Raw genomic sequence first — 25,702 nt, forward strand, 5'->3', positions numbered from 1 at the left:
GGCGAGTGCAACTGCTGAGTTCAGCGATAGTGCATTTGAGAACTTGCCATCACAAAAGGTAGGAGCAACAATGGAAAAGTTATCTTATGCTACTCTGCCTTAAAAAGCAAAAAAAAAAAAAAAGTGAAAACAAAAACAGCATCCCAATGAGCCTGTCTTGAGCAACACTATCTTGGACTCCCTGAAAAAAGAGGTCAGACTGCTTGCTTAAGAAGAAACACAGCTTGAATGGACCTCACCAGGCTTAGAAAGATCACGAAGGAGGGACCCGAGAAGTGGTCTGCAGGTTTCTCATTGGAGACACGTCAGACAAGAATATTCAAGAATAGCCAAATTTGCTATGGCTTACTAGAACCAGAGACAACACACACAAGCAAACCACATTCATCTTTTCTTTTCTTTTTTTAAAAATATGTGACTGGGATACTAACAGAAAATGCAGTTTAATGTAATTAAATAGAAAAGCATTACAGAGTGGGCACAATGAATTGATTAAGGACTTTGTATTCTACTTAGCAGTCATGCACATTGGTGACCAAGAAAGGATTTACAATTCATTGTCAAAAATCCTTTTAAATGGTCAGTCTTTTAAGGATGGCTGCAGCAGAACAAGGCAAACTGAATACTGGAATGAGATGGGAAAATCATCACCACCTAAAGACTAGTTTTGTGTTTTCTCTTGGGAGTCCCTCCAGAACAGAATTCAGGGTCTGTTTATATTTTCTGCTGTAGAACTCTATCAAGAGCAGTCTGCGGTGGAGAATATCGCCAGACCATGCCCACAGCCAGGGAAGAGCTGCTCCCTACCAATTCCCAGGATTGGGCCCAGGGCCCATTTCTGGGGTAGAGGGGAGGCATTGCCCATAAGGGAAAGGCGATATAAGGACAACATGGATGACTTCAAACTTTGAATCTGTCATGAGAAAAGCCTAGAGACTGTGGCTTACTCCTTGTTGGAGGAAAAAAAAAAATGAAGGAATTTCTTAAAGTGGAAAAAAATGGTCTTAGCTCCTGTTTTTACCTGCAACAGGTGTCAACTGCTGATTGAGCATCCCCATTGGTGTTGGTGGTGGCACCACCCCCATGAGAGCCCCCACAGGGGTGCCTGCTCGGGGAGAAGCACTCGGCTGCTGTTGCTGTGCTGCTCGCTCTCTCTCCTGCTGCTCAGCAACTTTAGCTGCCCGCTCTGTAAAGGCATTTCAGATTTTCAATTCTGTTTTTAACCCAGGAATTCAAAATACCATCCATTGCATTCAACAGGACTAGTAAAAACACAGGCAACAGTTCTGTCTCAATGGAAGGAACAGTAGATGACTAGTCTCAACACAGGAGGAGTCAGGCCGATTTCACTTGGTAACCTAGAGTCCAGCTTTCCTATCCCATCTTGAGAACTGGTCTGCAAAGATTTCAAGAATGTTAAGACTGCAACACACATTCAGAAAGCACAGATTTTATTTAAAAACGTCACCAGCATAACCAACGTGGTTAATCTCACAAGGCACCCTGAAGATGAGAAGCGCTACCATTATTCTAGTATTAATAGCATTACAAATTATTTATAATTTCAACATGAAGCAATTCCATGGCCCATTGTAATTTTTGGCACAACTGTTACTTACTATATTTTCCTGATTCCTGGCACCCAATTTTACTAAGATTTGAGGACTCTTGTCATTAGTGTCATGAGGTTTAGCAGCTGAAGAAAATTAACTCTGTAAGGGAAAAGTAGCTTACTGCCTCCTCCACAAGGTTTCAGGGAAAATAAACGCTAATTTGTACATTCTAATGAAGCAAAGAGGTCATGTTTAATAAACCCCAAGGGAAAAAAATGCATGATACTCCAGGCTACAGTCATCAGAAGCAGGGAATAATATATATACACATATGAAGCAATGGAGAATGTACTGACAGAACCAGGTTTCCTGAAGCTGAGTTCAATACTGACCATAAATCATACTAAATCAGCAAAAGTTCCAGAATTCATACTTATTTCATCCAAAATGCAAGAGGAGCATTAGCTTGTGCCAGTTCTGGGCTGTGGAACATCCCTGCTACACCGCTCACTCCTTTGAGCTACTCTTTCTGCTTCTCCATAGCCAGTGGCCCCAACAATCACATTCCCAGTCTTTTTGGGAGCTAGCAGGCTGGACCCTTACTAGAGAACTCTAGAAATGTGCATTCCCAAAGCTCCCACAATACAGGGTTTATTTTGCTTCACCGTTCATAAATTGGAACTCCTCTCCACTCTTCACATGGGCAAACTGAGACTGGAGACAGGTAGTGACTTGTCCAAGGATATAGAGAGAACCAGCAACCTGCGGCTCTGATTCCTGGTATCAAACTCCAACTGCCACACATTAACCCTCCAACAAGGAATTCAAAAGGCTACTGCTGGCTGATCTAAGGAAGGGGAAAACAGCTTAGGTCACATGGCTTTAAAGAGCTTCGAGAAGCAACGGCTCCAGTCCTCCTTTGTGTGATAATGTGAAAGTCAACCAAGTCAAAGCTTCCTCGGCTGCGACAGTGTTACCTGCAGAGACTTGTCATCACTCACTACACTGTCCCAGTTTACAGATCCTCTGTACAATGAGCGTGAGGGACAAAGGCCATTTTAACAACCTATTTCCTTGAACTAGCAGTAAAAAAAACACTGATGACCTAGACCCCCACGTTAAGTTCTCATATTTTCATTACACAAATGACACAGTAAAATGGGAGAGCAAAAAAATGAAGTTGAAAAAAGAAAATTTCAGGGCTGTGGATGGAATTGGACTGGCTACCTGTTGGTTCTTTTTGGGCTGTCTTAGAAAAGAGAATTATTAAATGAAGTCAGCCAACCTCCAAACTTTGGGTTTTGAATTCAATGGGCCTGAACACCAAAAGTTCAGATTTTGTGTCTCAGGCAGACACTGCTGCGTCATATAGCTCCTCTCACTGAAATTTCAGATCCCCCTTTGAATTTGGAAGAATTTCCCAGAAGCCATCATTTCTCCTTCTCTTCAGTTCTGCTCCAGCATTTTTACTTTTACATCATCTCCAGACACATTTCTCGCTCTTGTTCACACTCTGAATAACCAGCCATGCAGTACTGGCTTCATTTGTCCTGGACCAGGCTTTACAGCCATGTGAGCTTCATTTCACTGAGTGATGTATCTGGTCTTAACTTCCACTAAGGTTAGAAATACCAAAGCTCTCCAAAGTTCTAGGTTCTTATAGAACTGACTATGGTTTCTCAAAGAATATTCTGTCAAATATTAGTTCTTCGGGATATTAGCTGATATTACATGAATACCTGATCAAGTTTCAGAAAATGCCAGGTGAAAAAAGTAGGTTATTTACTACAGGTTTAAAGACTTTCATATGGCAATATGCACTGTTAAGTTTCTAAGAGAGAAAGTTTTTGGAGTGCTTCTCAAACTGGTTTTGCCACAAATGTTTTCTGAATGAACATCTTGTAGGACTAGGGTTCTGCAGAAGATCCTTGGGGAAGCCTGTCAGATAATTTTATAATAATAAATCAACTGTAATAAATGAAAGGAGTAAACTATTTTTTTAAAAAAGGACTTTCTTTGGAAACTCCATAAACTGTAATAAAGGAGGCAGCCTTGATAATTAATTTGTTTATGCTTGCTGGATTTGGACCTGGCCAAGAAGAGTAATGGTGATCACTATGGTCAATCAAGAGAGGGCTTTAAACTGGCAAAATGAAGCATTATATACAATTCCAAATGGAAAAAAAATACAGCTCTAACGGCAACAGTCCTGCCTAGTCTAATGTTTATTACTCATTTCTTTATTAAAGTCATGCCTGATATTAAAAAACCAAAAACCTCTCTTAAGTATTTGTCCTTAATGGCTAAGAACCACCAAATCCTTGAATGATAGCTCATAGCCCCAAATGATTTAATTATAGAGTAAAAGGAAAATGAAGGCAGTTGAGCTTTATCAAAGAGAACCCAAGTACCTTAAAAGTAGCTATGAATGCAGCACAGGCCAGGACTGGCCTAGGAAACCAAGCGCTTCAGCCAAGCCTGAGCCTGGAGTTTATACATATGGCTTATCGAGAGCCGTAATAGAAGATCACTGATTTTGAAAGCCCCATTTCAGATGAATTTTAACCAAAATTATATTTAACATCCTTGTATAATCATTCCCCAGCTCAACACATGTGTGCTTACAGGACTTAATGAAAGAAAAAAAAATCATGCAATTTTTAATAGCTAAATATTTGTTTGAGAAATTTGGGGGAAAAAAAAAAACCACACCAGGATCAGAGGCCAAGTCAGAGACAGCACTTCCTCAGTCAGGACAAGGCTGACACTTAAACTGCTGGATGGGAGCCATTTGAGACAGTCCCCAACACAAAGTTCACGTGCAAGTGGTAAGAACAAGAGATTCAACCTGTCTATGCACGTGCATTGCTGAAAACACCCCCTTGCTTAGAAAGCTCAGACAATTGTGCCTACGCTCTATTTACCTTCATATTCTGCTTTCTTGGCTGTCTCAAGGTTTCTCCATTCTGTCCCCACCAGTCGGCTGAGCTCACCGAAAGAGTAGTCTGGGTGCTGGGCCTTAATCACAGCCCTCATCTCACTGCTGAACAGGATGTAGCCACTCATGTTGATTTTCCGTTTGGAGCCTTCCTTCTTTGCACTGCCTTTGGCAGACTTTGGGGTAGACTGTAAGACAGAAAGCTCTTATAGTGCATCGGAACATTGCATCTGGTCAATTGTTAAAGGTTTCTGGAAGCCAGGAACATGCGACTCAACAGCTACTGTTTTATAGACATGTTCAGTTTATAGCTGGCCATTTTCATGTTCAAAACACAGCTCTTCCTTGTCTCTTACCATATAAGAAAAATGAAAGTTTCACTGAATTCCATGACTGCAATCTATAATAGTGACCTCACAATCAAGTCTTCAGAAAATTCTAAATGAAAAAAATATACCAATAGGGATCACCTTAACCGAAAGATGAGGTCCTAAAGAAAGAGAGACTAAAAAGATATAAGCAATAAAAGATAGAGTAACAGAATGATGCAGTTCCTCATGGCTTTCCTTCAATACAAGGCAAGAAGAACTTTCTAACTAAACCTGCCACTAAAACCAGCTGTCTATGAAATTTAAAAAAATAGATATTAAATTTTAAGTTATTAGTGGCATCGCGAAAAAAAAAAAAAAAAACCTGTTCCTTCCTGTAGCATTCTAGGTTGAAGCTCCCATAATATAGGGGTTGGATGTCTCCTCCCTTTTGGGTTTGAATTTGCTGCAAACCAGAGCTGGAAATAAGACAAGTAACAGGAACTTGTCACCTTCACCTGTGGGGGTGTGTAGGGCATGAGATCCAGCTCACTGGCCAGGGGAGTCTGAAGTTGAGGTAGAGAAGGAGGCTCAATGACCTCACTATCCTCTTCTCCCATCTCTTCAATATCATCATCTCCACCTTCTAACTCAGCAAATTTAGCTTCTAGCAACTGGATCTTCTTTTCCAATAAAGGTGAGGGCTCCTTCTGAGGAACAGTCGGTTTTCTAAAAGAAGTGACATAAGAACAAATAAATAAAATGAAATCACCTAACACTACTCCAGGATTGATCAGAAAGCAATGTTCTGCCTTAATATCTAGAAGCAACGTCCTGCAATCTGCAATGTCTACTCTAAGTCAGCAAGGGAAAGAATTAAAACGTATATTTATAGTCACACCTACTTACAGATGCTTGTTTTTAAGGGATCCTGCTGAATACCCACAAAAGCACTGGGTGCAAAGTTGAGATCTAGTTGCCAATATATAGTGAAAAGAATTTTCGTAGTCTACAGAACTGTGCAACCTCTTGATAGACAGGCTATGAACCAGAACCAAAGATTTCTGCCTCCATATTACAATTACTGAAGTCTACGCCAAGAGGACTGTTATACCAGTTATCATATCTCAGCATTTTATGAGGATTTTCCTTTAATATTTAATTGAATGAATTAATATTTTCTATTTGAAATGTCGACTGCTCTGGTTTAAGACCTAATAAAAAACACAACCAAAAAACCCACCCTGGACTATGCTATTTTGATATCAGTTTTACTATTAGGAGCTGAAGTGCTCTTTCTTCCTTAGTTTTTCAAGTTTACCTGAAGTAATAAATTTCATCATCTACCACTTTAGCAGAGAGTGAAAACCTCTTCAGTCCCTTGAATTTCTTCATCTGCTTGTCACTTTCATTGTAGCGGCTCTCACAAAGCAGAATGTCATTTTCTGGAATTTCAGTTGGCCTGCAGGAGAGGAAGTCCTTGAATGACAATACAGCACACTTTCCTGAAAGAGAAAATTGGAGAGAAATTAAAGGAGTAAACTGTGGTCATAGCTAACAGTTATTTTAAATTTGTATTATTTTTGAATTAATATATTCACATGATTCAAGTTAGAAGATTTAAAGGGTATACACAGGTGTAAGAATAGATATGTAGGTCAATGGAATAGAAATAAAAGTCTAAAAATAAACCCATACAATTGAGTTTTTACGGGTAACTGATTTTCGACAAGGGTGCCAAGACAATTCAATGGGGAAAGAATAGTCTCTTTAACAAGTAGTGATGGAACAACTGGATTTCCACACGCAAAAGCATGGAGCTAGAAGCCTACCATATACCATATACACAAAATAATTCAAAATGGATCAAAGACCTTAATGTAAGAGCTACAACTATAAAACTCTTAGAAGAAAAACATAGGTGTAAATATTTGTGACCCTCTATTAGGCGATGGTTTCATAAATGTGACATCAAAATCACAAACAACCAAAGAAAATAAAGATAAACTGGACTTTATCAAAATTAAAAACTTCTGTTTTTCAAAGGACACAAAGTGGAAAGACAACACATAGAACAGCAGAATATATTTGCAAATTATATCTCTGGTAAGAATCTAATATCCAGAATATATAAAGAACTCCTACAACTCAGCAATAATAAGACAACTCAAAAAATAGGCAAAGGATCTGAACAGACATTTCCCCAAAGAAGATACACGGATAGCCAATAAGCTCATGAAAAGATGCTCACATCATTACTCATTAGGGAAATACAAATCAAAACTGAAATGAAATACCACTTCACATTCATTAGGATGGCTATTATAAAGGGAAAAAAGTCAAACAAACAAAACCTCCAGAAAGTAACAAGTGTTGGTAAAGATGTGGAGAAATTGGAACCCTTGTATATCACTGGTGGTAATGTAAAATGGTACAGCTGCTGTGGAAAACAGTTTGGCAGTTTCTCAAAAAGTTAAACAGAGTTCATCCAGCAATTCTACTTCTAGGTAAATATCCAAAAGAACTGAAAGCAGGGACTCAAACAGATACTCAATACACCAATGTTCATAGCAGCATTATACACAATTGGCCAAAAGGTAGAAACCACCCAAATGTCCATCAACAGATGAATGAATAAACAAAATGTTATATACACATACAATAAAATACTATTCAGCCTTAAAAAGGAATAAAATTCTGATACATGCTACACTATGGATGAAGCTTGAGAATTTTTTATTTATGCTAAGTAATATAAGTCAGACACAAAAGGACAAATTTTGCATGATTCCACTTACATAAGGTACCCAGAATAGGCAAAATTCATAGAGAAATAAAGTAAAACAGTGCTTACCAGGGGCTGGGAGAGGCGGAAATGGGTAGTTATTGCTTAATGGGTACAGAGTTTCTATTTGGGGTGATGAAAAGTTCTAGATGTGTTCTAGTAATGGTTGTACAATACTGTCGATGGATTTAATGTCAGTGAATTGTCCAGTTAAAAATGGTTAAAATGTTGCACTTTATGTTACGTATATTTTACCACACATACAAACTTACAGATGGTAGCATATCACTTATATTGTTTTACACCTAAATTTTGCTCCAAAATAATATATCTTGAGGATCACTGCTGGTATTAATATATTTATTCAACTAGCTCCCTACTGACGGATATTTAGGTTGTTTCCAAATTTTTGCTCTCCTACTGAAGCAAAACAATATCGACATAAATAATTTAAGACATATATCGGACTTCCCTGGTGGTGCAGTGGTTAGGAATCCGCCTGCCAACGCAGGGGGACACGGGTTTGAGCCCTGGTCCAGGAAGATCCCACGTGCCGCAGAGCAACTAAGCCTGTGTGCCACAACTACTGAGCCTGTGCTCTAGAGCCCACAAGCCACAACTACTGATTCTGCGTGCCATAACTACTGAAGCCCACACGCCTAGAACCTGTGCTCCGCAACAAGACAAGCCACCACAATGAGAAGCCCGCGCACCACAACGAAGAGTAGCCCCCACTCGATGCAACTCGAGAAAGACTGCACTCAGCAACAAAGACCCTACGCAGCCTCCCCACCCCCAAAAAGACACATATCAATTTGCACATGGATGAATACATTTGAGGAATAGATTTCTAGAAGTATAAAACCTGGGTCAAAGGGTATGTACACTTTAATTTTTATAGGTATTATCAAATTACCTTCCATAGAGGTTATGCTAATTCATAAACCCACCACAAAGTGGGCAAATGCCACTTCCCTGTATTCTTATCAACTAGTAAACATATGAATTTTTGACAATTTGATAGGTAATTTTAAAAAAAGCAGCATCTGGGTAATTTTAATTTGCATTTCTCTACTGGCTGAAGTTCGTATTTTCTTTTAAGAACCACTGATAAACCTCTCTGCTCTCTCTTAATCTTTGCCCATTTTCCTAATGGATGTTGATCTTTTTTTCTAATTGTTTATAGGAGCTCTTCATATATGAGGGAAATTTGATCTTTTTCTATGATATACATTGCAAATATCTTCCCAAAGTTGTCATCTGTCTTTACTTCTGCCAAACATTTTAAACTTTTATATAGTTGAATTTATCCATCTTTCTTATAAGAGTTCTGGGTTTTATGTCAAAGGTTGTAAGAATTTCTTTCCCATCACTTCTTTTGGTATCTTTGCTACTTCATTTTAGGTTCATTTAAGCCTGTGATTTATCTGGGAATTTATTTTGAAGTTGATGCGAGAGATGGATACAATTTTACTTTTTCCAAATGGCTACCTAATTTCCAAATATTACTTAGAGAAAAATCCATCTTTTCCCACTTACCTGGGATGTCACTTTTATCACAAATTAAATTATATTTGAGTCTACTGCTAAAGTTTCTATTCTGTTCAAATAATGTTTATTCATATATCATATAAATAATTTAAATTATTATAGTGTTATAATGTTTTAGTATCTGTAAGGATAGACACTCTCCCCTTCACCATGCTTTTCAGAATTTTCCTGATTTTTGTTTCTTTTTTGACATGATGTTAAAAAATCAGTTTATTTAGTCCCAACTTTCTCACAGAAAATTCCCATTGGTATGTCTATTGGGCTCACATTAAAGATTTAGGGAGAATGAACATCTCTATGTTGAAAATTCTTATTCAAGCACATGGTATATGCTCTGCAATTTGTTCAAGCATTCCACTGACTGACTGATTGACTGATTGATTGATTGGGTGTGTTGGGTCTTTGTTGCTGCTCGTGGGCTTCCTCTAGTTGCGCTGAGCAGGGGCTACTCTTCATTGCAGTGCACAGGCTTCTCATTGCGGTGGCTTCTCTTATTGTGGAGCACGGGATCTAGGTGCACAGGCTTCAGTAGTTGTGGCTCACGGGCTCTAGAACACAGGCTCAGTATTTGTGGTGGATGGGTTTAGTTGCTCTGCGGCATGTGGGATCTCCCCGGACCAGGGCTCGAACCCGTGTCCCCTGCATTGGCAGGCGGATTCTTAACCACTGTGTCACCAGGGAAGTCCAAGCATTCCCTTTTAAATGCATTAAAAGTAGCACTAAAAAACTTTCTTTATACAACTGTGGCAATACCTTGTTAAATTTATCCTAAAGTAATTCTTCTTATTATTTAATCTTTTTTAAAGTGCATTTTTAAAAATTAATTAATTAATATTTTGGCTGCCTTGGGTCTTTGTTGCTGCACGCGGGCTTTCTCTAGTTGCAGCAAGCAGGGGCTACTCTTTGTTGCGGTGTATGGGCTTCTCATTGCGGTGGCTTCTCTTGTTAAAGAGCACGGGCTCTAGGCACGTGGGTTTCAGTAGTTGTGGCACGTGGGCTCAGTAGCTGTGGCTCACGGGCTCTAGAGCACAGGCTCAGTAGTTGTGTCTTACGGGCTTAGCTGCTCTGCGGCATGTGGGATTTTCCCAGACCAGGGCTCGAACCTGTGTCCCCTGCATTGGCAGGCGGATTCCTAACCACTGCACCACTAGGGAAGTCCTATTATTTAATCTTTCAAGGCAATTAGTTTGTTATTAATTTTATATTCAACCATCTTACTTCTCTTATTATGTGCCATGACTTCTTGGTTGATTCTCTTGAATTTTCATCTCCTTAATTTCCTTATTTGAAATGTCTGTTTCTTACTTCTATCTGCACTGGCTAATACCTTCAGAACAATGTTAAACATGAGTGACAAGGACATTCCTATTTTGCTCTTGAACTTAACAGGAGTGTTCATAGCTAACAACTTACTAAACATTTACAAACAAAACATGTAAAAACAGGTCAGAAACACTTTATAACTCTTTTTTTTTTTGGCCGCACTGTGTGGCTTGCAGGGTCTTAGTTCCCTGACCAGGGATCAAACCAGTGCCCCTGTAGTAGAAGCATGGCGTCTTAGCCGCTGAAGCACCAGGGAAGTCCCCATATTACAAGCTTAAAATAGCTATAATTATTATCACTGCCTTGGATTTACACAGCACTTTACTTACATAATCCAAAGGCTTTTCAATTTGGAGAAGGTACAGTTAGTATTTTCCATACTTCATAGAGTAAAAATAGAGATTTGGAAAAGGTAAAAATTCTGCTCACAGCTAAAGAGTAAAAATGACTGGTGGCCTTGGAATGGATGTGTTGTCCCTGTCCTGACTTGGGGTTCCCACTAGGCCCTCAAAAGATAGGGAAAAGACAAGAGTTTAGGAAGCTTCATTTATTAATGGATAAAAAATTTATAAAAACCTGCTGAATTTCAACTGGAACTGCAATGAATCTATACGTCAATTTGGGAAGAACTGACATCTTTATAATACTGAGTCCTTCAGCTATAAACATGACAGATCACTTCATTTATTTAGGTCTTCTTTAATTTCTCTTGATAATTTCCTGACAGTTTTTTTTTTTTTAGCATGTGTATGTATGAGTCTTATATATCTTTTAAAAGATTTATTCCTAGATATTTAATGCAAATTGTATATTTAAAAATTTTGGTTTTCTAACTGCTCAGTGATGGTAAATAGAAATACAGATGATGTTGATATTTTCACTAATTCTAATAATTTATCTGAACATTTCTTGGATTTTCTTTGTACCTTTGCAAAAATTGATAATTTTATTTTTCCTTTCTAATCTTTAAAACCTTTTTATTTTTCTTGTCTTACTAAGAATAGTTTTTCAATTAAAGAATCATTAAAAAAAATCTACTATGAAGAAAACAGAACTTGCAATAAATTAGGAACTGGCATATTTGAGGAGCTGAGGTTCCTGGAAATTTTATCACTCAAGTGGCCTAAGGGTAAAGGTACTCTCTGCCAGGTGAGGCCATGTTCATTCCCAAAAGCAACTTCTTGGTGGCCATCTGATTACCATTGAAGTTAGTGAGGACAACTCTTAACAGAAACTGAACAAAGAACATATATATAATAGTTAGGAAAACAGTACTATTTCCTAAGTGAAATAGGCCCACTAGGTCTACATCATAGAAAATGAAAAAATCACACCTAATTATCCTTAAAACTTTTGTTTCAGAAAGACAAGAATGAGATTTACATTCAACAGTGTGTATATTTAACACAATGAAATTATAAATCCTCTAAAGCTTAAGTTTAAACACTTTAAATTATTAGTCTACAAAAACAAATTAATTTAAAAAAAGATCTGCCTCCTTGCACTTAAGTCAATATAAAACGTAACAAAGAAACACTTCTCTCCCATGGGGAGGGTGGATATTGAAATCCACAAGCTGGACTGAAAACCCATTTTGTGACCACTAGATGCATTTTCTTTAGGGGTTTATCTCAAGATTAACATCTCACTGTATGCCTGTTTTCCTGCCTAATATTATTGGCACCCCCTTTCACTCTCAAAAGTGTCCCAGTTGGCTGTAAACCAACCAACAATCCAAACACCAGTACAGGAGTATAAATGAGAAGACCTAAGTTTCAGTTCTGGTCCATTTCTTGGACAGTAACATGACCTTTCTAAGAATATCAGCATCTTTTACACAGGGTTATGGTTTGAAATAAATGAAATCCTAGATTTAAAAAAAAAAAACAGTTTATAAACTACAGAATGCAACACATTCTAACAGGCAACTGTAAAAAGGAATTACTTCAACTGATGTCAGTGAAAATGGCAGTTGGGGAATCCACGTGTTCCTTCACAGAAACACTAAAAGCTAGCAAAAACTGTGAGAATCAACAGTACTGGAATCCTGGAAAACAGCTAAAAGTTTACAACAACCAAATGAATCCTTACTTAAGGAAAAAAGTGACTGAAAGCTAGCAGGAGAGCATTGTGGCATTTTAATCTACCTCATCCATCCCCCCCACCAACCCCAACTCTTTTTCTTTGGGGAATAAGAGTTTTGAAAAGCTTCCACATAGTCCTGAAAATCTAGAAAGCCATGCACATGCCATGGGCAGGGTGCATGCTCAGCAAAGACCTGAGAAGGCCGTAAGCTCTCACCTTTAGCTGACTATCAAGCCCTGCATGAGCAGGTAGTAAAGGCAAAGGCAGAGTTGTAAACTTTTGCGCTGAGTGTTAAAGGTGTGCTCCAACAAAGATGCAGTATGCAATTGCAAAGACTGGGAATTTTTTGGGTTTTCTGGATCCAAGCATTTAAGAAAATCCTGTTAAGTCCCTAGGTGACCACAAAGCTAGAACAGAGACTTCAGTGACAGCACAAAGAACACAGTCTTTAGCTTAGAAAAGTCACTGAACAAGCAACGACAACCCACAATAAGCAATAACAACAAAACTTGAGGAGGGGGGAGAATCTGATTTCTAGAGTTATCACATCATAATATTCAAAATATAGTTTCAACATCCAGTTTTCAACAAAAAAATTATGAGGCACGCATGAGACAAGTAAGTGTGGCTTATTCACAGGATTAGAAAGAAATGAACAGAAACTGTCCCTGAGGAAGCTCAGATACTGAACTTACTAGACAAAGAATTTAAATCAACTGCCTTCAATACACCCGAAGAGCTAAAGGAAACCATGGACAAAGAACTAAAAGAAACCAGAATGATGTCTCACTAAATAGAGAATATCAATAGACAGAAAATGTAAACACTAAATAGATATTCTGAAGCTGAAAAGTATAATAACTGAATTGAAAAATTCATTAGAGGAACTTCCCCAGTGGTCCAGTGGCTACGACTCTGTGCTCCCAATGCAGGGGGCCTGGGTTCCATCTCTAGTCAGGGAACCGGATCCCACCTGCCGCAACTAGCAGTTCACATGCCACAACTAAGAGTTTGCATGCCACAACTAAAGATCCTGCATGCTGCAACTAAGGATCCTGCAGGCCTCAACTGAAGATCCCACATGCTGCAACTAAGACCCATCACAGACAAATAAATAAATATGGAAAAAAAAGAAAAATTCATTAGAAGGGTTCAACAGATGATCTGAACACAGAGAAGAATCAACGAACTTGAAGACAGGTCGATTAAAATGAAAAGTCTGAGGAAAAGAAAGAAAAAATACAGAAAAATGAACAATATCTTAGAGACCCGTGGCACACCATTAAGCATAACCAACATAGGCATAATAGGAGTCCTGGAAGAAGAAGAGAAAGAGAAAGGGGCAGAAAAAATATGTGAAGAAACAGTGGCCAAAAACTTCCCAAATTTAATGAAAGACATGAAAGAAAAAGCTGCCAATGGAGGATTCTATATCCAGCAAAAGAAACACTTCTTTTGTTTCAAAAGATGGAGGAATCGGGCTTCCCTGGTGGCGCAGTGGTTGAGAGTCTGCCTGCCGGTGCAGGGGACGCGGGTTCATGGCCCGGTCTGGGAAGATCCCACATGCCGCGGAGCGGCTCGGCCCGTGAGCCATGGCCGCTGAGCCTGCGCGTCCGGAGCCTGTGCTCCGCAACGGGAGAGGCCACAACAGTGAGAGGCCCGCGTACCACAAAAAAACAAAACGAAAACAAAAAATGGAGGAATCAAGACATCCAGATAAACAAAAGATGAGGGAGATTGTTGCTAGCAGACCTGTCCTACAAGAAATGCTAAAGCGAGTTCTTTAGGCTGAAATGAAAGGACATTAGACAATAACTTGAAGTCATACAAAGAAATAAAAACCACTAGTAAAGGTAACTACATAGGTAAATACAAAAGACAATATTATATTTTTGGTTTGTAAATCCTCTTTTTCACCTATATGATTTTAAAGACAAATACACAAAGCAATAATTATAAATCTATGATAATGGGCACACAAAGTATAAAGAGGTAATTTCTTACAATAATACAAAGGGGGAGGGATGGAGCTATAAAGGAACAGAGTTTTTTTGTATAGAATATGAAACCAGACTGTCATAAATTTAAGATGTAATCCCCAGGGTAACCACAAAGAAAATAACTAAAAAAGAATCAATGATACAGTTGTCCTAACCAAAGAAGACTTCAGTCTCACCTTTGTTATGTTCCCTTTGAGTCTCCCGACTAGGTTTACACTAGGGAGTAAAGCTCTAGGGCACAAGTTAAAAGGAAGACTTTCTCTGCTGCAGAAACTCAAGAAGATTTAATAACTTCACTAGATTTTGTTGCCTCTCCCCAGAGGGGAAGAGGAAAATGTACTGAATTATTGACCATTCAGACATTTTTACCATATCCAATTCTGAAAAAATTCAAAGCACCAAAAACAATGTAGGTAAACAGTAAAGTGACCAAAGTCTAAGTGTAAAATACTTTTTAATCTGCAAATTTCCTTTTGGTCGTAAGCATGGTGGCTCCTTCAACTTTATAACCATATGTAATCAATATAAAGCTTGTGACTAGTAACCTTTTGGAAAACCACTCCAAAAGATGTAAACAGTAGTTGGTGTAAGTAAGCTAACGAGTTAATTCAGGGCCAGAATAAATACAACAGCTGAAAACAATAACAGTATATGGTGCATATAACTAGATCTGAGAAGCAGAATGCCACTGTGAACACTCAGTAGGATGACACAACAGAAACCAAAACAAGAGTCCTTCACATTTTTGGAATGGGAACAATAACACTACTAGGGTTAATCCAACAGAGACTGTAAAAGTTTTTTAATTGCTCTCCCTGCTTCCTACCTTATTCTTACAACACGTCCTCCAAACTGCAGCCACAGTGATTCCTCGAATGCTTATACGTCGGCTCACATGGCCTCTCTGCTCAGACTCCTCACAGGACCTCTCATCTGTTCCAGATCAATCCCTGCACTGTCTGTAAGACCTACCATGACCGAGTGCCCAGCCACCTAGAGGGCTCATTCCCTACCACACCCCCTGGCTGCTCCAGCCACCCGGCTTTCTTATTGTGACTCAAACATGCCCAGATACTCTGCCTCAAGGTCTTTGTGTTTGGTGTTTGCTGTGCCTAAAAGGAGTAAAATCTCAGTTTTCAATGGTTTTCTTCCTCACTTCCTTCAGGGCTCTACTCTCATGTCACCTATCAGAGGGGCTTTTGCTGACCACATTACCTGAAATAGGACCTCCCCTCAACATTACTCTCTATTCTCTTCCTCTGCTTTCTTCTCATTCATAGCCCTAATTACTACCTGATGTTCTATATATTTAATTTTAATTTATTTACTCCCCAGCCTCTGCCCCACTGTAAGTCTCTGAGACAGCTGAAATTTTGGTTTTTTTATTGCTGTATACCTAGCACCTAGAAGAGTACCCAGGACAGAAGAACTATTCAACCAACTGTGGAATGAATAAGATAAAATTAAAAACATGAATACCTACAATTGAAAGCATGAATACCTACCTAGAATACATGTCATGGGGCAGGTTTCTTCCAGATTACTCAGAAACACTTCTTTCTTGTAGAACATTTTTGTGGGCTCGTGTTCCGTCTCTTCTGGGTGAATAAAGATGGGGCCGTAAAAATATGCAGCTCCATCTCGGACCCATACCTTTTCAATTCTTGGGAGAAAAAAAATGGAGAAATTCCATTAAAATAGAGTTCTTACAGGTTTCATTCCTAAAGGCTTAGTCTAACAAAAATTCTGTTAACCAAAAACTTAATGATATGCACTATTTAGAGGAGTTTCATTGGCTGTTTTGATAATAAGACAATTTCCTTGGTTTTTTTCCCCTTTAAGCATGTGAGAAGATACTTGAAAAAAAGAGAAGTGAACATGTGGCTACTCATCTCAGGGGGAAAATTTTTTTTTAACATAATACTAAGGCATACAACTTAATAGTTTAAGCTGACTCTCAGGTTTTCTTCCTGAGATGCTAAGCATCTATCATTGGATTTGTGAGCTGAATAAACACATCAATATTTGGGGTCAGATCACATTAGTGGCACATATTCCTTTAAGGCCATGGTTCATGACCTTTTTGAAGGTCAAGATTTAATACCCCTTTACCCCATGAGAATCTGATGAAAGTCACAGACCATCTCCCTAGGAAAAAGAAAAATTAATATCTGACTGTTCAGTGCAGATACTGTACCATTCCTCACAACCACACCATAAAGTTGCTATTATTATTGTCCCAATAGCCTCATGGTTCCAGACATGAAGCAGCATCCTCACTGCAGTTAATGGTAACTCCACCCTTCCAGTTCCTCAGGCCAAAATGCAGGGGTCACCCTTGATTCCTCTCTCTTGGACACTACATTCTTTTAACTCAATCTTTCAAAACAGGATCTGACTAATTTACAGAATTGGATCTGACTATTGGCCTGAACCACCATCATTCTTGCCTGGATTATTGCAATAGCCTCCTAGCAGATCTCGCTGTTCTACCTTTGACTCTTTACAGTCTATTCTTAACAATCAGTAGACAGAGCAATCCTGCTAAGACCTAAGTCAGATGTCACTTCTGGGGACTTCCCTGGTGGTCCAGTGGTTAAGACTCTGTGCTTCCACTGCAGGGGGCACGGGTTCGATGCCTGGTCGGGGAACTAAGATCCCACATGCCTCGCAGTGTCGCCCAAAAAAAGTCACTTTTGTGCTGAAAATAATCCATGATATTTCATTTAACTCAGTAAAGGCCCAAGTCCCTACAATGGTTTCTGAGTCCCACAAGATTTGCACTATATTCCTTGGCTCTCATATCTCCTATCTAACTCATGTACAGCTCACTCCGCCTGTAAAAAACTCTGATGATTTGAATAGGCCAGGAATGCCTCTCTTCCGGTCTTTACACAGGCTGTTCTCTGTCCCTGGAAAGCTTTCTCCCTGGATATTCACATTACTCACTTCCTTGGTTTCTTCAAGTGTTGGCTCAACTGTCAGCCCTCAGTGAGGCTTTACATACCATCCTATTTAAAGTTTAGAACACCCTAACTTTGACTATGGCACTCCTGATTCCCCATACCCAGCTCTATTTTTTTCCACAGCACATATCATAATGTAATGCACTATACACTTTACTTATTCATGATGTTTATAGTTTGTCTTCCCACTAGAAAAAAGATCCGCGGGACTAAGGATACTTGTTTGTTTTATTCACTAATGTATCTACAGAGCCTGGCAAACAGTAGGTGTATAATAAACAATTACTGAATGATGAACAAATACAATGAGGAAACAAGCTCAGAGAGTTAAGTCATTTGCCTATGGACATTAAACTAGCAGGGCTGGGACTTAAACCAAGATCTCTTGGAACCAACTACTTTCCTTAACTACTATCCTCTACTGCCCAGCCCTGCGCCCTGACTCCTTTAATGCTATTCTATGCCATCCACCCATTTACTTGTTCATCAAATATCTGAGCCTCACGCACTATGCTTGGAGCAGGGGATATAAAGGTGTATTATCGCTTTTTTGCTCAAAAAGAGAGGGTCTCTAACTCTCAGGGCATTTGCAGTCTGGTATGGAAGCCTGATAATATAAATGATATGTGCTCTGAGAAGAAGGAAACACACGGTGCTCTGAGAATGTGTAATAGGGAGACCTAACCTAGTCTGGAGGAGACAGGAAAGGCTTCCTTAAGGAAGAGCCATTTCAAATTTAAGCTAAAGGAGTTCACCATATGAAGCTGGCAGGGAGATTCCTGGGTTGAGAGTTCAGTAAATGGTAGGAGAAGAAAAAGCCAAAAAAAAAAAAAAAAAAGGGATTCATGGAAGCAATTTAAAGAAGGAAGTGTGGCTAGAGGCATAAGCAGGGAGAGTGTGGTGTGAGAGGAAGTTGGAAAAGTTGCCAAGAGAGTGACTTTAGCCTTCATTCTAAACAGCGATGAATTTCTACTGGCTCCAAACCTCTCAAACCAAACCTCGTCTTCTCTACCTCAAAAACGCTCACCTGCCCACACGAGGGCGCACCAGGCCATGGGACTTGATGAAGACACAGTCGCCAACCTTCAGCCACATGTCATTATACCGGAGCTGCTCAAAGTAGTGGCAACCTGGTTCACCGTTAGACATTTCCACAGGGACATCTTCTTTCTCCTGTGGTAAAGGAAACTGGTTGAAGACAGGCTGCTGTCAATCAAGGAGTTGGCAGAGAAGGTAAGAAGGGAAAGCAGATTTCCTTCATTTTAACTTAAAAGAAAAAATAACCATAAACAGAAGCTCTGATAAAGATAGGAAACCAAAGGAATAGGTTACTGAAATCAAACTAAGTCTTATCAAATATTGTATCTATTTTAAATTTCTAGTTAATTTTCATAAAATAATGTTACTCCAAGACTGTTTTATTCCCCTCTCCTTTCTTCCCCCATTCTCACAGACTTTAGGAAAAAAAAGCAATGGAGAAGACTGAGCAGCATACAGAAAACAGCCTCACGCAACTGTTAAAAAGATAAGGAGCAAATTCTACACAAGCTTCCTCTTCACCACACTTCTTCACATTAACAACTGACTGATTTAAAAATTTTATCATTTTGATTTATTCCAACATGGAAAGGAACAGCATGGCCTCTGTGACACAAACACACATACTCTGTTTTTGAATAAATTACAGGGTCTGTCACCTACTGGCTGCTGTGACATGGGTAAATTACTTGACCTCTTATGCCTTAGGTTCATCATCTGTAAAATGAAGATACTGTGCCCATCAGGTGGGGCTGTTAGGAAGCTTAAATGACACAATTCATGTTACGTACACAGAATAATGCCTGACTCAGAAGAAAAATAAAAGATAATTCTGACTATGAAGATAAGAAACATAATTTACTGAGAACCTAGCAGATACTGAGCACAGCACTAGGTGTTTTAAATATAAAAGCTCTAAAACACATAAAAGCTGAGGAAATGGCAGAACACCCCCCAAATTTTCTACTGCATCTCCCAGAGAATATCTGAAACTTCAAACTTAAGGGAAAAAAAATCTCCTTTAGACTGTCCAAAATAATTTAATGTTTTGATCTTTATGATTTCAAATGTGGTACTGAAATGGACTTCCTGGAAAATCCTTAAGAATGAGAGAGGTCCCACATATATGCTGGGTGAGGAGCACCTGAAGGAATGGAAGCTATGAAAAAGAAAGCCCTGAGATTAAGAATACATTTTTATTTCAGGAATGGGTTCTGTTCTAGTTATTCATCTAAAAATTTCTTAGCATGACATGTTTTGGCCATATGCAATATTAAAATAAATATATGAGACTAAGAAAAGTAACTCATACATAGAGAGGACACTGGGGACTTATGAATTCTAATGACAATAATAACAAATTTAATTCCCACACTGACTTCCACTGACATTTCATCTTTTAAAATTAATGTCTCTATGATTCCCAGACATACTGGTAAAATGTAAAAAATAACATGTTTTTTCCCAAGCTCCTTTTCTCTTAAAAACACTGTAAGGACACTAAAATGGATATTTTTTCTAGGATACTAAAAATTCAGTTTTTCCAGTTTTTACATTAACAATTTAAAAACTTTATTTTTCTCCTTTATATAAAAAGTATACTTGTTGGAAATAATTCAAGCATTAGAGTATGTAAAATTTAAAAAACAAGTCTTCTGTGATCTAACCCTAGAGATAATCATCCAGTTCAGTTTATAGTTTTCCATGTTATTTACATATACATATATGTAAACATACATTTTGATTTTTTTGAGTAATGATGGAACCACATCCCATTCTGCAACCTGTTAATTCCTTTTGCTGGCTGCACAGTTTGCATTATATGAATGGATGTATAACAACTTAATTCCCATTCACAGGCATTTGGGTTTGGCCTAGGGTTTTGCTTTTACAAACAACACTTACGTCACCCTTTGGCATACCTAGTTGAGTACTATGTTGGAACACATTCCCTGCCATCAAACAGCAGGGCCAAAGGGAATGCCACTGATGGGAGATGAGAGTGTGTTACCCCACACCGACACCAGGCTGCATGTATTATCAGGCTTCAGACCTCTTGTCAATTTGCTGGGCATTTTAAAAGCTATCAGATTAATACGTTTTCTTACATTTTTGAATGACCTTCTATAAATGATCTATTTGGTCCTTTGCCCATTTTTCCAGTATTATTTTTTCCCTAGACTTCAAAGAGCTCTTTGTACATTAGAAACAGCAGTCCTTAGACTGTTTCATTAAACTAATTGATATTGTCAATTGTATCAAGAAAATGATCTTTTTTTTTTCTTTTATGGCTACTGGGTTTTATATCATGTATATAAAAGGATCCATTCCAAGCTTATAAATGGATAAAAGATTACAGGTAAATAATAGTAAATGTACTTATGTCAGCAACTTATGTTTCTTTTTTAATGTTTATATCTTATTTTGGAATATGAAATGAGGTAGAGTTCAGGTGGGTTTTTTTTTCTTCTTTTTTCAAATGGCTACCAGTTTTTCCAGTATCATTTGATTCCATCCTCTCTTGCTGATCTGAAATACTACCTTTATACAAACTTTCAGTTATAAAATAAATGAATCACAGGTATGAAATGTACAGTGTGGGGAATAATTACATAACATCTTTGTATGGTGACAAATGATGACTAGACTTACCATGGTGATCATTTTGAAACGTACAGAAATACTGAATCATTATGTTGTACACTAGGAACTAACATAGTATTGTAGGTCAATTATACTTCAAAAACACAAACTCAGAAAATGAGATCAGATTTGTGCTTACCAGAGGCAGGGGAGAGGGGGAGAGGGGGATTGGATGAAGGTGGTCAAAAAGTACAAACTTCCAGTTATAAGATAAATAAGTATTAAGGATGTAATGTACAACATGATAAATATAATTAACACCGCTGTACGTTATATATGAAAGATGTTAAGAGAGTAAATTCTAACAGTACTCATCACAAGGAAAAAAAAATTTTTTTTTCTATTTCTTTAATGTTGTATCTATATTGAGATGATGGATGTTCACCAAACTTACTGTGGTAATCATTTCATGATATATGTAAGTCAAATCATTATGCTGTACACCTTAAACTTATACAGTGCTATATGTCAATTATATCTCAATAAAACTAGAAGGAAAAAAAGGCGATTGTGGGACAAAAGGGAAAGTATGAATCAAGTCTCTAGATTAGTAAATAGTATTAAAGTTAATTTTCTGTTTTAGATCCTTGTACCATGCTTTACAAGGTGTTAGCATTAGCAGAAGCTGAATGAAGAGTATAAGGAATGTCTCTGTACTCTCTTTGTTAAGCACCTGGCACATTTGTTAAGTCTAAAATCACTTCAAAATAAAAGTTAAAATATATAAAACTAGAGACTTCCCTGGTGGCGCAGTGGTTAAGAACCTGCCTGCCAATGCAGGGGACACGGGTTCAATCCCTGGTCCGGGAAGATCCCACATGCCGGAGAGCAACTAAGCCCATGCACCACAACTACTGAGCCTGCGCTCTAGAGCCCACAAGCCACAACTACTGAGCCCGTGTGCCAACTACTGAAGCCCACATGCCTAGAGCCTGTGCTCTTTAACAAGAGAAGCCACCGCAACGAGAAGCCTGTGCACCACAAAGAAGGGTAGCCCCCGCTTGCCGCAACTAGAGAGAAAGCCTGCGTGCAGCAACAAAGACCCGACACAGCCAAAAAATAAACTACTTAAAAAAAAATTTTATATATATATATAAACTAAAATGAATGAATAGCTTTATATTCTGGATTTAATTGTGAAAAGCCTATTCCCTCCACTGACCAACCCTGAGCTAATATCTTAATATTTTTTTAAATGTATTTTTGTAAAATGTAATACTATTTGGCAGGGTAAAGCACTCTTGACTACTCTTTCAGTTTTTCTTTTTCTGGTGACTGTAATGTATTTATTCTTTCCTAAGAATGCTAGAATTAAAAAAAAAAAAAAAAAAGGATGCTAGAGTAATTTTGTCAAGTTCCAAAACAACTTATTCAAGTCTTTAATGTCCTGCAGTAGACTATCTTTCTTCCCATAGGTTCCATATACTCCTTTTAAGATAATTTCTTAATGTATGTTTTTTGTTCATATGAATTGGATATTTTCTTCCATATGATTTTTCTAACAGTTGTTAAAGTGTATTCAACATTTTCATTTTACTTTCAAAAGTCTTATGAATTACTGTTCTATTTATGTAAGAAAGCTAATGACTTGTATATAGATTTTGAAATTTCTACTTGTTGAATTGTTTTCAAAAACTTTTCAGTTAATTTCTCCCCATTATCTGCAAAAAAATAATTTTGCCTCTTATTGTCAATAGTTTTGTTTGTCTCACTACATTGGCTACTCTCAGAAAAATACAGATAATGGTACAGAAAGCACCTCTGTCACGTGTATAACTTTAAAAGGAATTTCTTTTACTCTAGGCTTGAGATACAAAGACAATTTTTAAAAATCACTTTGAGGAAATATCCATCTGAAGACTTCAATCAAGATTGGTACTATACCTTATCAGATAATTTCTCCTTTTATCTACTAATTATAATGACAGATATTACTGAATTTTCCTAATTTTGAACAATCCTTGCATTCCTAGAATGAACTCCCGCCTACTTGGTCATGTTGTTCTCAAACAACTAACTTGATTTCACTTGTAACAATACTTTTTTCCCAAGTATTTTTTTGTATCAATACTCATAAAGTGAGACTGAACTGCAGTTTTCTGTTTTTACTTTGTCAGACTTTGGAATCAAGATTATTCCGGCTTGGTAAAACAAACTGGGAAGTTTTCTTTGCTCTCCATGCTCTGCAATAATTTTTTTTTCTTTTGGCCGACCCACACGGCATGTGGGATCTTAGTTCCCCAACCAGGGATCAAACCATGCCCCCTGCAGTAGAAGCGCAGAGTCTTAACCACTGGACCGCCAGGGAAGTCCTTCAATAATTTAAAGGGTTAAAAGAATTTACCTATGGAATTATCTGGCCTGAGTACTCTTTGAAGTGAGATCTTTGACATTAAAAAAAATTCTTCACGTTGTTGTCCACTTACATGTGTTATCTCTTCTTGATTCCACTTTACTAACTGGTATTACCCTAGAAAATTATTCACTTCATTCAGGTTTTTAAAATTATTATTATTTTTTGGTTTTGTTTTATTTATTTTTTGGCCACACCATGCGGCTTGTGGGATCTTAGTTCCCTGACCAGGGATCTAACCCAGGCCCTTGGCAGTGAAAGCATGGAGTCCTAACCACTGGACTGCCAGGGAATTCCCTCATTCAGGTTTTCAAACTTATTAATAGAAATGTACAAGTCTTTAAATTTCCTCTATATTTTGTATATTAAGCTTAATTCCCTTCTTTTTCCTTTATTAGGATAGTTGGTAGTTTATCTCATTGAACTTGTCGAAGTCTCTTTTTTAAATTTTTTTTTTGAAGTCTCCTTTTTAATTCTGCTGCTCTATTTATTCATTTATTTATTTATTTATTTATTTATTTATGGCTGTGTTGGGTCTTTGTTGCTGCACGCGGGCTTTCTCTAGTTGCAGTGAGCGGGGGCTACTCTTCGTTGCAGTGCGCATGCTTCTCACTGCAGTGGCTTCTCCTGTTGCGGAGCAAGGGTTCTAGGTGTGTGGGCCTCAGTAGTTGTGGCACACGGGCTCAGTAGTTGTGGCTCGCGGGATCTAGAGCACAGGCTCAGTAGTTGCGGTGCACGGGCTTAGTTGCTCTGTGGCACGTGGGATCTTCCCGGACCAGGGCTCAAACCCGTGTCCCCTGCATTGGCAGGCAGAATCTTAACCACTGCGCCACCAAGGAAGTCCTGCTGCTCTGTTTTTTAAGTATTAATTTCTTTCTTTCTTTTAGAGTTCCTTCTATTAGGCTGTTTTTGTTTTGTTTTGTTTTTTATTTATTTTTGGCTGCGTTGGGTCTTTGTTGCTGCATGCGGGCTTTAATTGCGGTGAGCAGGGGCTACTCTTCGTTGTGGAGCACAGGCTCTAGGCATGCAGGCTTCAGTAGCTGTGGCACACAGGCTCAGTAGTTGTGGCGCACAGGCTTAGCTGCTCCGTGACATGTGGGATCTTCCCGGACCAGGGATCGAACCCACGTCCCCTGCAATGGCAGGCGGATTCTCAACCACTGCGCCACCAGGGAAGTCCCTAGGCTAAGGTTTTATATTGTTGCTCTTTTTCTAATTCTGAATTTGAGTACTTTATTCATTTATTTTTGAGACTAGGTATTCTGAAATGTAAAATTCTTTTCTACGTGGCTATTATCTACATACCTTTTCCAAGTTAAAACTGTCTTCAGTTCTACTGTCCTCTGAGTTGTCTGTGTTCTTCTCATCATCCCCTTTATCCGCATTTGCAAATACAGAGGCCACTCGGACCACAGGCAAGGGCACATCTCGAGGGACAAATCTAACTGAGCTGATGGGCATGGTCCATAGTTTAATTTTCTTAAAAGATTTGGTTTTGGCAGAATACCGTGATTCACAGACAAAAACATCCTCATCTCGAAAGTTTTCTGGGCATAATTTAAAGTATTCCTGGTGGATATAAGAATAAAATCAATTAGGTGAATTTTCTGAAAACCAATCAACTAAAAAACAAATAAAATCACCAAACAAGCAAAGAAATAAAAGCTAAAGTATTAAGACTTTTTGACAGTGAACAACAAATGGTAAATGGCTAGAGATCTAGGAGTATTTCCTTATACTCAATGACCTTACTCACCACATACTGTTTAGCTTATTTAGCTTACCAACTGCTCCTCTGACAGTATATTAATATTTCATACAGCTATTATATTCCTTAAAGCTATGGGCATGTGCCTATACTACATAGACAAAAAAAAAGTGCACCTTATTACCTAAAACCACACTAACAATTTATAATGATCCTTCAGAAAATGTCACCCTTAAAAATTTGTCTGCCGATATAAAAAAATTTAAGCTAACTGCATATAGCTATATAGTGTAGGCAGCAAATGGTCTTTCACCATCATGTTCAGGTTAATTTCTCCCCAAATCTTTACAGAAGCTAGAGACACAGCTTAAAAAAAATTCAACAGTTTAAAATAGAGCTATCAATTTTGTAAAGATCAATTTTTTGTGTTTGTGAATTTTATTCCCATGGA

At 38.2% G+C, this 25,702-nt stretch overlaps 1 protein-coding gene across 9 annotated transcripts in view; it reads right to left on the bottom strand.

Moving 5' to 3' along the window:
• The window catches only part of PBRM1 (polybromo 1), a 101,279-nt gene that overhangs the window by 10,349 nt on the left and 65,228 nt on the right, over positions 1-25,702 (bottom strand). For 5 of the 9 annotated variants that reach the window (XM_029244296.1, XM_029244298.1, XM_029244297.1 and 2 more), the window contains 6 exons: positions 24,849-25,112; positions 18,537-18,682; positions 16,049-16,206; positions 6,121-6,304; positions 5,318-5,528; positions 4,478-4,679 (listed from right to left, as the gene is read on the bottom strand). In XM_029244296.1, the coding sequence (XP_029100129.1) occupies positions 4,478-4,679; positions 5,318-5,528; positions 6,121-6,304; positions 16,049-16,206; positions 18,537-18,682; positions 24,849-25,112 (1,165 nt within the window). Of the gene's footprint in view, positions 1-1,021; positions 1,187-4,477; positions 4,680-5,317; positions 5,529-6,120; positions 6,305-16,048; positions 16,207-18,536; positions 18,683-24,848; positions 25,113-25,702 lie in introns of all 9 variants that reach the window. The other 4 variants (XM_029244290.1, XM_029244291.1, XM_029244293.1 and 1 more) reach the window with 1 other exon arrangement.

Source organism: Monodon monoceros, unplaced genomic scaffold (genome assembly GCF_005190385.1).
Source record: "Monodon monoceros isolate NGI ecotype Baffin Bay Population unplaced genomic scaffold, NGI_Narwhal_1 Super_Scaffold_3, whole genome shotgun sequence".
NCBI classification, from domain to species: domain Eukaryota; kingdom Metazoa; phylum Chordata; class Mammalia; order Artiodactyla; family Monodontidae; genus Monodon; species Monodon monoceros.